Source organism: Leguminivora glycinivorella, chromosome 1 (genome assembly GCF_023078275.1).
Source record: "Leguminivora glycinivorella isolate SPB_JAAS2020 chromosome 1, LegGlyc_1.1, whole genome shotgun sequence".
Taxonomy (NCBI): domain Eukaryota; kingdom Metazoa; phylum Arthropoda; class Insecta; order Lepidoptera; family Tortricidae; genus Leguminivora; species Leguminivora glycinivorella.
In genome coordinates this window covers 33,815,819-33,830,950 of record NC_062971.1, presented here as the reverse complement: position 1 = coordinate 33,830,950, position 15,132 = coordinate 33,815,819, and the positions used below count along the sequence as shown (strand labels likewise).

Genomic DNA, 15,132 nt, shown 5'->3' with positions numbered 1-15,132 from the left:
TCAGCTACAGAAATATGTAGTTTTTTTTACGGACACATACGGGTCGAGTGCGATAAAATAACTTTTTTACCTTTTATCCAACGTTTCGGCCAGGTTGCACCAGCCGTGGTCGCGGAAGACTTACGTCCCAGTGATAATATTTTATCGCGATACCTATGTGTTGTGTCTTTAAAAAAATGTGTACAAAACGCGAGAACTTAGTGTTAGAAATAGTTTTATCTGTGCTAAATCCCTTGCTTTGAGCTTCGAAGACACTACTAATTTTACTGATTTTTTAACTCGGGAACATATACAATTTATACATACCTAAGTATCTAAAGTTTCAGTAACAAATCAAGGTAACAATGGGTGCAAATGAAGGTTTTTCCCAGTAGGAAAACAACGCGACGGATCTTGCATTTTAAACTTAGACGATTTTATACGATATACTCGTTAGAATCATTCAAGAACGTGGCAAACTATTCTCAGTGTCGCATATACTCAGAAACGGCTTTTTGAAATAACCCACGTCTACTTAAATATTTAATTCATTCAAATGAGCCGTACTTCAAAAACAATAAAAAGGAACTTTTATATATTACTAGCTTTATTTAGCCAGCGGCTTCGCTCGCGTTAGAAAGAGATAAAATGTAGCCTATGTCCATCCGCCATCCATCCCTTCAACTACCTCCACTTAAAAAATCACGTAAATTCGTCGCTCCGTTTTGCCGTGAAAGACGGACAAACAAACAGACACACACACTTTCCGATTTCTAATATTAGTATGGATTTACAGCTTATAAGGTTTTGGACAAACAGTCGAACATTGCGAAACTACATATAAGGGTTCCTTTGACTACGGAACCCTAATATAAAGGTTGTCTGGGAGAAATCGCTTTTTACCGATAAGACCGCCTGTTGTCTGCCTCTATTATAATCATTGTTTTGTGTCTGCTGTATATTTTGTTGAGGTGTGCCAATAAAAAATATTATATTTATCTGTATATCTATGGTACTTACAGCGGGGCAAGTCTCTACTGGGGGACAATTGACACTAATCATTTTTTTTTTCCATTATTATACTATGATGTTGAGTTCTGCATGTATCCACTGAATGCAAACATGGTAAAACATGGAAAAAATGGACTAGTTACATTTGCCCCCAGTCGAGATTTGTCCCGCTGTACCTTATACCTCTAAAGTTGTAAATGTGTAAGGAAAATTTTATTGCGACACCCATTGATTCATAAATAATTCTACTTCCGAAGTATGCACTTGACCTTGTACTGAGGACAGGAAAAAATACCATTATAAATTATGTCAAAGGAGTCAAGGATGCCGCACACTTATACGGGGCGATGTCGCACAAAGGCTGACGGGCTGCGAGCAACTGTAGACCTTTTGTGCTGGTTATAAAGTTTGCAACAGGTGGCCGGTTCGTAGGTTGGATTGAGGGAAAAGATTAGTTAACACTATGATAGATATACGCTGGAAATAACACGAATGAAAGGAATGCTTGAAATAAAGTTTTACAAAATTATAGTGTTCTTATAGAACATGCTGCTAGGGCTACTCAATGAGCTATACAATTATAATGATTGATATTATATCAATCATCTCATTGAATACACATCAATCATCAACTGATATCAGTTTGATTAATTGTACACAATATTTGACCTTGGTAATTGTTTTTGTACTATTATATGTCTAGGTTTTACTATTTTTACTACCGTGGAATTTTGTTTTTCTAACTGCACAAGTGCACACTGACAAGTTTAAATAAATGAATGTATCATGGGATATTTTAGGTATAATGGCTAAGTTTATTTATGACTTACCTGGAATAAATAATTCTAAATTAAAAAATTTACATTGTTGAAAATTTTAAGTTTATATAAACTATGGTTTTCCTAGTAACATCCCACGTGAAAAAAAACAATTTAACTTTATAATATACACGGTTAAGCAAATATTGGCACTAAAAAAGGCAAAATTTAAATATTGTTTGAGGTAATCAATCTTCGCCCCTATATTTTAAAAATTTTTTTAGTGACAAGATTTGCTTGACCGTCTATATTTTCATCTTTTTGGCTAAGTGCTGTATCTACTAAATATTACATAATCCGTGTCTTTACATTACTATGATGTCTATATTTTCATGGTAAGTCTGTATCTACTAAATATAACATAATCCGTGTCTTTACATTACTATGATGTTGATGGTAGTCTGAGATCACTGCACCATTTCTGACATGCTAAGTACAACTACAAGGAACTCGCTCAAATGTAAACCTTATACATAATATAACAACTAGGTTCACAATCATATCAGTGCTAGTATAAAGTTTACGAGTGAGGCCATGCGATGACCACGAGATAACCTTGCGCAATATTTATTCCGAATATTTCTAGGTAATACCTACTTATAATTCAAAATATTTTTTAAAACTCGGTATAATAAATAGGTGTTATTACGAGGTATTATATTTGACCTTCAGGCGATTCACATTCGTCACATTGGTGCAAAAAGTAAAAAAGAAAAAAGTGGCAACTTAGTAGTGTTGTTCTAATAACTTACACTTTATATTTAAATTACAGTACAATGTTGCTCTTTTTTAATTTCCTTTTTTTTGCGAGACTGTAGCTTTAGGTACCATTAGATTGGCTTGACACTAACATATACGTTAGCCTGTGGTAATTTACTTGACATAATTATTAATGTGACCAAATGCGGTATGGGAGACATTCGTGAAACAGCCAGTGACAAATTTTGAAGCTTGGACAGTAACAGGCTTTAGATTTCTGCACAAGATTTTTGATTTGTACGTGTTCTTTAGCGAGAAAAAGCAATCGGGTCAATCCGCGGCAAGAGTAACACGAGTCACGATTTTATGGCATGTTCCATTTATTCACGATGCAAGTTCAAGTGATAATCTATCTCTAAACAAGTGTTACTTTCCCGATATCTATGCATATCCTTTTATTTGCAGCTGTAGTTCAAATAAACACACAATGAAGTCGTGACTCACTATCTATCCCTGTCTCAATAGGTACTATAAAATAAAGAGAGACTATTCGGCGTCGTTGTGCAAGCATTTGTCATTTTGGCTAATTGTAGAAGGCATAATTGTGGGGTATGTAATGTATTGTGTTTTTAAAGTATAATTAGGTACTACACGAATCGGAAAGTAATGACTCACATTTCACGTCACAACAAGTAAACATATTTGCGCAGACATCCTTAATGAGAAATGAGCATACATCCTTAGCACATGATGAGAAATGACCGTCATTAATACAGTTAGAAGAAGATGGCATCTACACTCCCGCGGCCATAGCCCTGATGTCCATTGTTCTTCGACTCACACTATTTATCCAATTCACAGCCAATAAGTTTTTCCTGTTACTCACATCTTAGTACCAACACGACTGACATAGTATCGACCTTAAATCTCGGATATAACGTTTACACATGGTCATTATACACGATAGTACGTAATGTAAACAGGGCAGGGCAAGCGAGTCGCGATATCAAGCCAGTTCAGTGTTGACCACCGGAGCTACCAGTTTAACTAACCTTTATAAACACGAAATATTCATAATGAAGATCGCTCTAGTAGTTTTCGTAGTCGCCCTGTCGGCAATTTATGTGGAGAGTAAGGACCTCATAGTGGGCACCAGTTTCAACAACAGATTGTTATGGCAGGAGAAAGCCGAATACAATGCTATACCGCTTAAGAAGAGAGTTAAGGAGGTGTTTTTCTCTGATCCTGGACAGCAGATAATTAAGGTACTTATATTTTTTTTCTTATGAGTTGTACTAGACTATATCATCGTGGTATTTATAATGACGCGCATTTTTGTCAAATCTAACCTTTAATAAGTTATATAATAAGAACCATGGCGGGCGTCCTCGTGAGTGACACGATGTTGGTAATATATTTTGTGTTTTACAAAGTACCTATGCTTTAAAATAATACGATTAGGTTAGAATGGCATTTTTTTGTATATTAATATTAATTATTTAAATTATTTTACTTATAACTACGCACACTTAAGTAGGTACATATCAACGTATATTAATGGCAGGTGCCGTAGCCGAATGACATTTCTGCGACGCGAAACGAAAACGAAACGCCACGAAAGGTAGTCTGGCTCTGTCGCGCCAATACGCACGAGCGATAGAGATAGATATCTGTCTACGAGCGTTTCGTTTCGTGAGCGTTTGTGCCGTTCGGCTACCTACCCAGTCATATTTAAATTAAAGGTTATCGTAACTTGATAAATTGTAAAATATTTTTTTTATAAACCATATCACAATATTAACTATAATATAGTTAATATTGTGATATGGTTTATAAAAAAAAATTAAGTCCCAGATTATCTCATTAGACTTATATAGACCGGGATATAGACCGTGATTACCTTTTTGATTTTTGTAATGAAAATAACCGTGAATCATTCAAAACCCGATCTCATCATATTATAGGTAAGTACTTAACTAACATAAAAATAAGAAGAAATAGTTTAGTTATTAAAGTATAAATAATGAAGATGTAGGTACTTACCATCGATAGCAGGTAGATACTCGTATTACCCTATAAATCGTGTTATGTTGTGATTGTTACATTTCCATATAAATGGATTCGTTTCCTCCATTTTTAATTAACATTAATAACTCTAACCACAGATTATCAACCAGTGACGAGTATTATAAACTTAGTCATTCTATTTACCAATAAAATAGTTTACCCAGTAAGCTACGTCTATATTAGAGCCCATGTAGACGGCACGAGAACTCGCATACGCGTTTTATTACAATGCGGTATTTGATGGCTGTGCAAAACTGTATACTAATCTCAACTGCCCGCAATGTAACTGAAATCGCTTGCGAGTTCGAACGCCGTGTAAATCAGGCCTTTTCTCTATTTTTAAGTAGGTACTTACTCACTTTAAAAAATGTAAACAAAAAAGATGCAATATTTAAGTATGTAGGTACTATCAGCTGCAAAAGTGCATAGAGAAATTATGATTGAATTCATTGATAAATTCGCAATGCACTTTTGCAGCTGATAGCACATTTTCGAGAAGTTACAACACTCGTCGGTTAACCAACTACGTACATAACCACATGAATCTGTCACTGAGCCACCTGTTTTTAAAACCTTATCTGTTCGTGTAATGATTTCATTTACCCTCACACTATAATAAAGAGTAATATCGCACAGTATGGCCACTCCCGCTCCCCGCTGAAAGTGCCGCCCAGCACCCCCTCTCGGTTACCTCACAGTTACCGCCTGTCGAAAACAGTCGACCTGTTTTATCTCACGCATACAAGTAAAGTAAAGTAAAATTTATTCATTGTTTACTGTGTACATAAGATGGTATGATATACAGGAAATTCGGTATCAACAGTTGCCCATTTCGAGCGTACAATATTCTTAAAAAACTACTGACTATATTAGCTTACTGGCTAACTTATAATTATTACCCGGGATATTTCAGAAAAAACTCATTTAGGTCGTAGAAAACATTTTCTATCAACCAATTTTTTAACTTAAGCTTATATCTATTACCCTCCAACATCTTTATCTCAACTGGTAAGGCATTAAAAACACGTATTGCAGTATTGTATGCGCATCTATAGTACAATGCGTTATTTGATTTTGGACACACGAGATTAAATTTATACTGCTCTCTGAGATTGTCTCTGCGTGACGATTTTTTCCTAAAATAATCATTGAGCATGTACAATAATCAAGCATGGTACAGATGTAGTGCGAAAAGGGTTTCCTTCGGAAACGTTAGTATTTGTCATGCTAGTTCAATCAATGTCAGTACATCTTGTATTGACACTGACTGAAATAGCATGACACGTTCGTACGTTTCCGTAACAATTCGAAGGCAAATCTTTTCGCACTATATCTGTACGCGTTCACATACACGAGCTTAGAATGAGTGCTAGGAACGCACCTCTTTCTCCTGTTTTTTGATGCCTCGGAGCCTTTTGAGGGTAGTTTTTGTTGAGGCATAATCATCCCGTTTCTTTCCACTCGCGTATATAATATTACGTCTTTTACATATATTTTTATAGGAAGCTAGTTTTAGTACCCCCCACTACACCTGTTTTCAAAAAGTTTGTACATAGCCACGTCAGCAAATTTTAATTTATCCTATTTTATTACCAACATTTTGTAATATAAGTCGATTTTCGTAAGATATATACAGGATAATTGTTATAATTAAGAAAAAAATACTACAGAATCTTATAATGACGAAATAAAACTTAACTAAAATCTCAATTCATCAAAAAAAATGAAAAAAACTCAAATTTAACTTTTTCCTCAATTTTTGTACAAACTTTTTGAGAACTGCTGACTAATGAATCAGTGCAACAAATGATGCTATAAAATTTTGAAAAACCCCCGACCGCGACGTAGTGGAACACTCTCGACTAACTCAGCTTTCAGACAAAAAAAAACTAAATCTAAATCGGTTCATCCGTTCGGGAGCTACGATGCCACAGACAGACACACACACAGACAGACAGACAGACAGACAGACAGACAGACAGACAGACAGACAGACAGACAGACAGACAGACAGACAGACAGACAGACAGACAGACAACGCATTTTTTGCGTTTAAACTTATAACATCATCCCGTCGTTTTTGCGTCGGGGTTGAGGGAAAAAATGTTTAAAAAAGGGTTGGGTAGTTCAGGGTTAAGGTTTTCCGATTCATGGGCGACTTTGTCCGATTCTTCCGAAACTTAATATACCGTACGTTGTACGTCAAAAATTGATCAGATTATCAGTTGGAGTTAATAACGCACATTTTTTTCAACAATAACACACAGACTATTTATAAACACAATTTAACACGGTCGGTCCAGTTGAATCAGCTCGTAAGATTACAAGCCTATTTTATGTGACACATAAGGTGTAGGTAATTTATTACGCATTACGAACCTCAATTGGAAATAGGTAACGCCTACTTTAGGTACTACTGTAATACCTACTTTAGGTATGTTTTCTAATATTATAGCATTCATGTTACTTTTTTTATGGTGTTTGATTGTTTATGTTAATTGTTTACATCACCCCAGAGTGTGTCGACTGTCGGCCAATAATAATAATTATTATAAATAATAGTCTAATAATTATGTATATAATTTTTTTTCGTGTGCAAGTGATAACAAAAATTGGTACTTACTTATCATGTTATTATTTACTTACCTGTAAGGGTGTTTAGTATAATTATATATGGGTATGTGATTCTGGTTTAGATTCAGGCCAAGATAATTTGTCCCCGATTTTGTATAACCTCGCCTCTGCAAGGGTTTAGTTAAATAGGTGAACGTCAAAATTTCATAGAAGTTTGATGTTTAAAATACTTACTAGTCTACTACCTATCGCAGCGCCTAACTGCTTTTTTAGGGTTCCGTAGTCAACTAGGAACCCTTATAGTTTCGCCATGTCTGTCTGTCCGTCCGTCCGTCCGTCCGCGGATAATCTCAGTAACCGTTAGCACTAGAAAGCTGAAATTTGGTACCAATATGTATATCAATCACGCCAACAAAGTGCAAAAATAAAAAATGGAAAAAAATGCTTTATGCTTTATGGGTACTCCCCCTACATGTCAAGTGGGGGCTGATATTTTTTTTCATTCCAACCCCAACGTGTGATATATTGTTGGATAGGTATTTAAAAATGAATAAGGGTTTACTAAGAACATTTTTTGATAATATTAATATTTTCGGAAATAATCGCTCCTAAAGGAAAAAAAAGTGCGTCCCCCCCCTCTAGCTTTTAAACCATATGTTTAAAAAATATAAAAAAAATCACAAAAGTAGAACTTTATAAAAACTTTCTAGGAAAATAGTTTTGAACTTGATAGGTTCAGTAGTTTTTGAGAAAAATATGGAAAACTACGGAACCCTACACTGAACGTTGCCCGACACGCTCTTGGCCGGTTTTACTTTATTCGATCCGATATCGGATGTAGGACCGATATCCCATATATTTAAGCCACCAACTTTGATTTTTGCCTTTGAATCCTTCCGACATCCGATATCGGATCGGATAATGTGAAAACGCACTAAGGGTTATATTTTTGGTACCTTTTTTTTCTTTTAATTAATCATACTTTATACATCTGCAAATAAATCACTAGTACAATCTAAATTTACTAAATACCAATGCAAATTGATTGTGCCGCTCTGTATCCGACGGCAGAAACACATTTATTCCTTATCTTCATTTCTCTCACAAATCTTGTTTTTTCTGAACTTCTATTACGATTCCTGAGATGTGATTGATACAGTTGATTGACGTACAATAAACATTTTTCGCGATTTCTGAATTCCTTTTCATTATCAAATTTAATTGAAATTGGACGAACCAAAAATCAGTTATGATGGCTTGAACATAGCTCTGAATTCGTTTTATTTTTGTTTCTGTAAACAGATAATATTTTAAATTTATTTAAAGATTATGCGTATACAGCACAGTGTAACAATTAGACCGCTCGATTTTGTGTTTTGTTCAATTATAGGTAAATATTTTTTAATACTATCGAATATAGGTATTAAGGCATTCTTTTTTAGGGTTCCGTAGTCAACTAGGAACCCTTATAGTTTCGCCATGTCTGTCTGTCCGTCCGTCCGTCCGTCCGTCCGTCCGTCCGTCCGTCCGTCCGTCCGTCCGTCCGTCCGTCCGTCCGTCCGTCCGTCCGTCCGTCCGCGGATAATCTCAGTAACCGTAAGCACTAGAAAGCTGAAATTTGGTACCAATATATATATATATCAATCACGCCAACAAAGTGCAAAAATAAAAAATGGAAAAAAATGTTTTATTAGGGTACCCCCCCTACAAGTAAAGTGGGGGCTGATATTTTTTTTTCATCCCGACCCCAACGTGTGATATACTGTTAGATAGGTATTTAAAAATGAATAAGGGTTTACTAAGATCGTTTTTTGATAATATTAATATTTTCGGAAATAATCGCTCCTAAAGGAAAAACAGTGCGTCCCCCCCCTCTAACTTTTGAACCATATGTTTAAAAAATATGAAAAAAATCACAAAAGTAGAACTTTATAAAGACTTTCTAGGAAAATTGTTTTGAACTTGATAGGTTCAGTAGTTTTTGAGAAAAATACGGAAAACTACGGAACCCTACACTGAGCGTGGCCCGACACGCTCTTGGCCGGTTTTTAATGCAATTATCATACATGTATGTATGTATGTATGTATAAGCTTTATTGTACATAAAGGAAACAAAAGAGACACAGTTACAGAGTCAGTAATATACAATGTAGGCGGACTTATCCCTTAATGGGATCTCTTCCAGTCAACCTTTGAGGAAATGAGTAGAAGCGAATTAACGATGAGTGACGAATTCAAAAATGTACAACCACTAAAAGAATTAAATGCAAATTTTGTATACACATGGTAACAAATATATACATATACAATTACATTAATACACCAATATATACATATATAATAATATAATAATAAATAAACAAATACTCATAAAATATATATTTATATAGGTACTTAGACCAAAAAGTATATGGATATTAATTCGAAACACAAAGCAAGACGACAATTAAAAAAAAATTAGATAAAAATTAAAGAAAAATAAAAAGAGAGAAAAGAAAAAAAAAAACAATCCGATAAAAAAAATAAATGAAAAATTAAGTGTCGGAAACAATACATCGGGGTTTTGGGAGCGGGAATGATTTACACTAGCCCAAAAATTGTGAAAATGATAAAAGATAAACATTACTTTAACATTTCTAGGTATATTTGGAGCCAGTTACATAGTTAAATATATATTTCAGTAATTCAAATGACTATAAACAGAGTTACAAATACACGAATTCATTCATACATACATACATACATACAATCACGCCTGTTTCCCAGAGGGGTAGGCAGAGATCACGGATTTCCATTTACTACGATCCTGACAAACCACTTTCGCTTCACACACTTTCATAACGTTTCTCATACACGCTCGTCGGTTTCGAGTACTTCTGACCTGGCCTTTTTGCAATATTTCCCCGATTTGATCAAGAAAAGTTCGCCTAGGTCTTCCACTACCAACTGACCCTTTCACTCCTTTTTCATATACTTTCTTCGTTAATCTCCTCTCATCCATCCTCTCATACGAATTCATTCCCGCTCCCAAAACCCCGATGTATGGCAATTATTGATAACAAATAATTATTTGTGTAATTTTTTCAAAGTTGTCCACCCCACTTGTTTGTAACATGGGTATTTTTTACGTGATTCATACTCAGGATGGCGAGGTCTTTCGATCCTGATAGGGAAATAAATGTCCCAAGATTTTTACACATTTTTCAAACCTTCCATTCCGTTACCGCCATTCAAAATGGTAACGGAATGGGAAAAAACCTTGGGACACTTTTTTTCTCCTATTAGGATTGAAAGAGCTCACGATTCTGAGTGGAAACCACATAAAAATTTCCAGATCCAAAAAAAAAAGGGGTGGACAGCTTTGAAAAAATTGCCCATTTACTTTGTTGGTATATGCCTGATTGCCTGTGCTTCTTTCTGCGTTATTATGGAGTGTCAAATTAAGGTAACTACCAGGGTTGCCAACCGTAAAGCAAAACTTCCTCGTACGTTTCAGCTAAAATTCTCGTATTTAGACTTTCAAACCTCGTACATATAAAAAATATTGTTATTATGCATCGAAAACGTGTTTAAAATAAAACAAAATTAAGCATATTATACTATCGGGACCACTCTGTAAAGCACCTAAGAAATGATCGCACCGCACCGCGTCTGTGGATTTTTTTTCACGTAAGTGATGGCGATAAAAAAATAACACTTTCTCGCTCTCACTTTCGTGAAAACATTCCAAGGTGCGGTGCGGTGTGGTTGTTGAAGCGATAGCTGCCATAGACAATCATCGCGTAAATGGTGTAAAATATGCAAAATGCTAATAATATATATCCAATTGGCCATGTTATCAAAATCTCGTACATATTTGTACGAGGTTAATAGTATCCTCGTACCTCGTACGTAAGACCATAAATTTCGTATTTGTACGAGGAACCTCGTACGGTTGGCAACCCTGGTAACTACCTACTATTGTTAAGGCCTTTAACTGTAACAATCACATTACCGCGTGTGAAATAAAATTGGATAACGTTTTTTTTTATCCCATAGAAACTAAGCACTGATCGGTCTAAATAACTTTGTTTTCTAAAACAAAAAAATGTTTTAAAATTGTACTTAGGTATGTCAGCTTTTAAGATTTTGTTAAAGTTTTGCACCCACAGTACCGATAATTGATTAAATTAATCACCCACAGATGCAACAGCAAATGATCACTAAACAAAATGTGATAAATGAATAATTGATAGATAAACGCCATCATTATCATTAAACAGGCCGATTTAGGTGTTCATTAATATAACAGCGTTTACGTTGAAATGAGGTTGTCGCATTTTAAATAATAATTATCTATTGTGCTCTCATTTTGTGGTTATTGTGCTGTTAAAATATTAATAATGAGTACGTGTTCTATTTATCGTTATCATTGTGGGGTTCACACTTCACACCTCGTAATGATATTGTAATTTTATAATGTGTAATATTCGAACTCCGCTTGTAAATTATTTAGGTATATTCTCTATGTATTTGGTATTTAACCGTCGAAACATACTAAGGTAAATGTAACTTTGGTTTGTTAATGCTATGAAATTTCCTTCTTTTGATTGATAACTTTATTGTATTGCCTTCTATTAGAACTCCTACTGTCATACAATTTATAAGCGTAAAACAAAACCTTGTCGAATTGTGTTAAGATATATGTGGCCGATGACCCGAGGTATAAGGACTTCTATACAAAGTTGTCATTTCACTAAATTAGTCATGTTTTTAAATCGTCAAACTCATGAAGATAATAATATGTGGCCGATGACCCGAGGTATAAGGACTTCTATACAAAGTTGTCATATTATTATTTACTTTGACGTTATCAACTAATGACACAGACTTGTCATTTCACTAAATTAGTCATGTTTTTAAATCGTCAAACTCATGAAGATAATAATATGTGGCCGATGACCCGAGGTATAAGGACTTCTATACAAAGTTGTCATATTATTATTTACTTTGACGATATCAACTAACGACACAGACTTGTCATTTCACTAAATTAGTCATGTTTTTAAATCGTCAAACTCATGAAGATAATAATATGTGGCCGATGACCCGAGGTATAAGGACTTCTATACAAAGTTGTCATATTATTATTTACTTTGACGTTATCAACTAATGACACAGACTTGTCATTTCACTAAATTAGTCATGTTTTTAAATCGTCAAACTCATGAAGATAATAATATGTGGCCGATGACCCGAGGTATAAGGACTTCTATACAAAGTTGTCATATTATTATTTACTTTGACGTTATCAACTAATGACACAGACTTGTCATTTCACTAAATTAGTCGTGTTTTTAAATCGTCAAACTCATGAAGATAATAATATGTGGCCAATGACCCGAGGTATAAGGACTTCTATACAAAGTTGTCATATTATTATTTACTTTGACGATATCAACTAACGACACAGACTTGTCATTTCACTAAATTAGTCATGTTTTTAAATCGTCAAACTCATGAAGATAATAATATGTGGCCGATGACCCGAGGTATAAGGACTTCTATACAAAGTTGTCATATTATTATTTACTTTGACGTTATCAACTAATGACACAGACTTGTCATTTCACTAAATTAGTCATGTTTTTAAATCGTCAAACTCATGAAGATAATAATATGTGGCCGATGACCCGAGGTATAAGGACTTCTATACAAAGTTGTCATATTATTATTTACTTTGACGTTATCAACTAATGACACAGACTTGTCATTTTACTAAATTAGTCATGTTTTTAAATCGTCAAACTCATGAAGATAATAATATGTGGCCGATGACCCGAGGTATAAGGACTTCTATACAAAGTTGTCATATTATTATTTACTTTGACGTTATCAACTAATGACACAGACTTGTCATTTCACTAAATTAGTCATGTTTTTAAATCGTCAAACTCATGAAGATAATAATATGTGGCCGATGACCCGAGGTATAAGGACTTCTATACAAAGTTGTCATATTATTATTTACTTTGACGTTATCAACTAATGACACAGACTTGTCATTTCACTAAATTAGTCATGTTTTTAAATCGTCAAACTCATGAAGATAATAATATGTGGCCGATGACCCGAGGTATAAGGACTTCTATACAAAGTTGTCATATTATTATTTACTTTGACGTTATCAACTAATGACACAGACTTGTCATTTCACTAAATTAGTCATGTTTTTAAATCGTCAAACTCATGAAGATAATAATATGTGGCCGATGACCCGAGGTATAAGGACTTCTATACAAAGTTGTCATATTATTATTTACTTTGACGTTATCAACTAATGACACAGACTTGTCATTTCACTAAATTAGTCATGTTTTTAAATCGTCAAACTCATGAAGATAATTATATGTGGCCGATGACCCGAGGTATAAGGACTTCTATACAAAGTTGTCATATTATTATTTACTTTGACGTTATCAACTAATGACAGACTTGTCATTTCACTAAATTAGTCATGTTTTTAAATCGTCAAACTCATGACGCTCTGTGGCGATCGAAATGCAGTACGGGTTTGTCGCGGCGCTACAGAAGAGCGATAGGCAGAGCTGGGTACGTAGCCGAATGGCACAAACGCTCACGAAACGCTCACGAAACGCTCTTAGATATCTATCTCTATCGCTTTGCAGACTACCTTTCGCAGCGTTTCGTTTTTGTTTCGCGTCGCAGAAATGCCATCCGGCTACGGCACCTGGCTATAATATTTAAGCATATGAAGCGTAAGCGATTGTGACCTATTGGCAAGTTTCTGAACTCGTAACATAACATAATTGCAAACTGTTCAACACATAGCTCAGAAGTGCCCTCTCAGAGCCTACCCAGGAAGTCCCGATGACCTGGTGCCGTAGCCGAATGGCAATTCATGTGACGCGAAACGAAAACGAAACGCCGCGAAAGGTAATCTGGCTCTGTCGAGCCAATAAGCAAGAGCGATAGAGATAGATATCTAAGATCTATCTAAGAGAGAGATAGACGAGCGTTTCGTTTCTCAGATCGACTATACCCTGGCCCCGTAGCCGAAGAATTTCTCCGACGAGCGAGCGCAAGCGCGATAGAGATAGATTTCGTTTCGTGAGCGTTTCGTGAGCGATTGTGCCATTCGGCTAGCCACCCAGATCTCAACTCCTGACGCAGCTCAATGGCTGAGAACTTTGGACATCAATTTGTGACATACTTTTTATGATATGTACTGATGTGACCTGTGAATCTTTATGTCACACGATTAAATAAAATAATTAGTTTTTTTTCTATTATTCCAGGGAATCATCGCCCGCGACCTGGACCACACGGAGGCGATCCCCAGTGTGACCGCGGGCGGTGTCGGCTTCTCGTACGCCAACATCCGGCTCAAGTCGGAGCGCGGCTCCGGCCTCAATTACCAGATCGAGATCTACGTCTAACGAGATAATACCTCTAACGAGATACTACAGACACGTCAAACACCAAATCCGAATACATTACAGTGTGAACCATAGACTTGCTTGAGAAAAGGCAAATCCAAAAAAATCATGTTCAAATATATTTTTTTAATATTTAGTTTTTCATTGCCAATCGTCATTCCATAACGACCCTTACTGTACAGACTGTATAAATGGTACCAAATCAGTTAAAAAAGTGATAAGAAAAATGAATGCTCATGCACAATAAATGTTGATTATACGTATATGTTTTGTTTCATTTCATAAATATGCACGATTGTCATCAGTTTACTCTACAAAATTTTGTACAGGAAATTAGGAAAACATTTAATCACACTTAAATGTAGTGAATAATAAAAAAATGACAAATAGTCATTCAAAACTACACATTTTTCTTATTCCCAATTTCCCAGAGTGACCGCGGGCGGCTTCTCGTAGGGGAGACCTAGGAGAGTCATCATCCTCCTTGCGTTATCCCGGCATTTTCTACGGCTCATGAGAGCCTGGGGTCCGCTTTGACAACTAAT

The 15,132-nt window shown here is 35.4% G+C and overlaps 1 protein-coding gene across 1 annotated transcript; it reads left to right on the top strand.

The window, feature by feature from the left end:
• The first annotated feature begins 3,510 nt into the window (after positions 1-3,510).
• Positions 3,511-14,852, top strand: LOC125230668. Its single transcript, XM_048135905.1, has 2 exons — positions 3,511-3,772; positions 14,447-14,852. The coding sequence occupies exons 1-2, from the start codon at positions 3,584-3,586 to the stop codon at positions 14,585-14,587; spliced, it is 330 nt and encodes a 109-aa protein (XP_047991862.1). The 5' UTR covers positions 3,511-3,583; the 3' UTR covers positions 14,588-14,852.
• The last annotated feature ends 280 nt before the right edge of the window (positions 14,853-15,132 follow it).

Coding starts and splice junctions, on each gene's coding strand:
- LOC125230668 (XM_048135905.1), top strand. CDS start 3,584: ATGAAGATCGCTCTAGTAGTTTTCGTAGTCGCCCTGTCGGCAATTTAT. Junction 3,773..14,446: donor CTGGACAGCAGATAATTAAG/GTACTTATATTT, acceptor CTATTATTCCAG/GGAATCATCGCCCGCGACCT.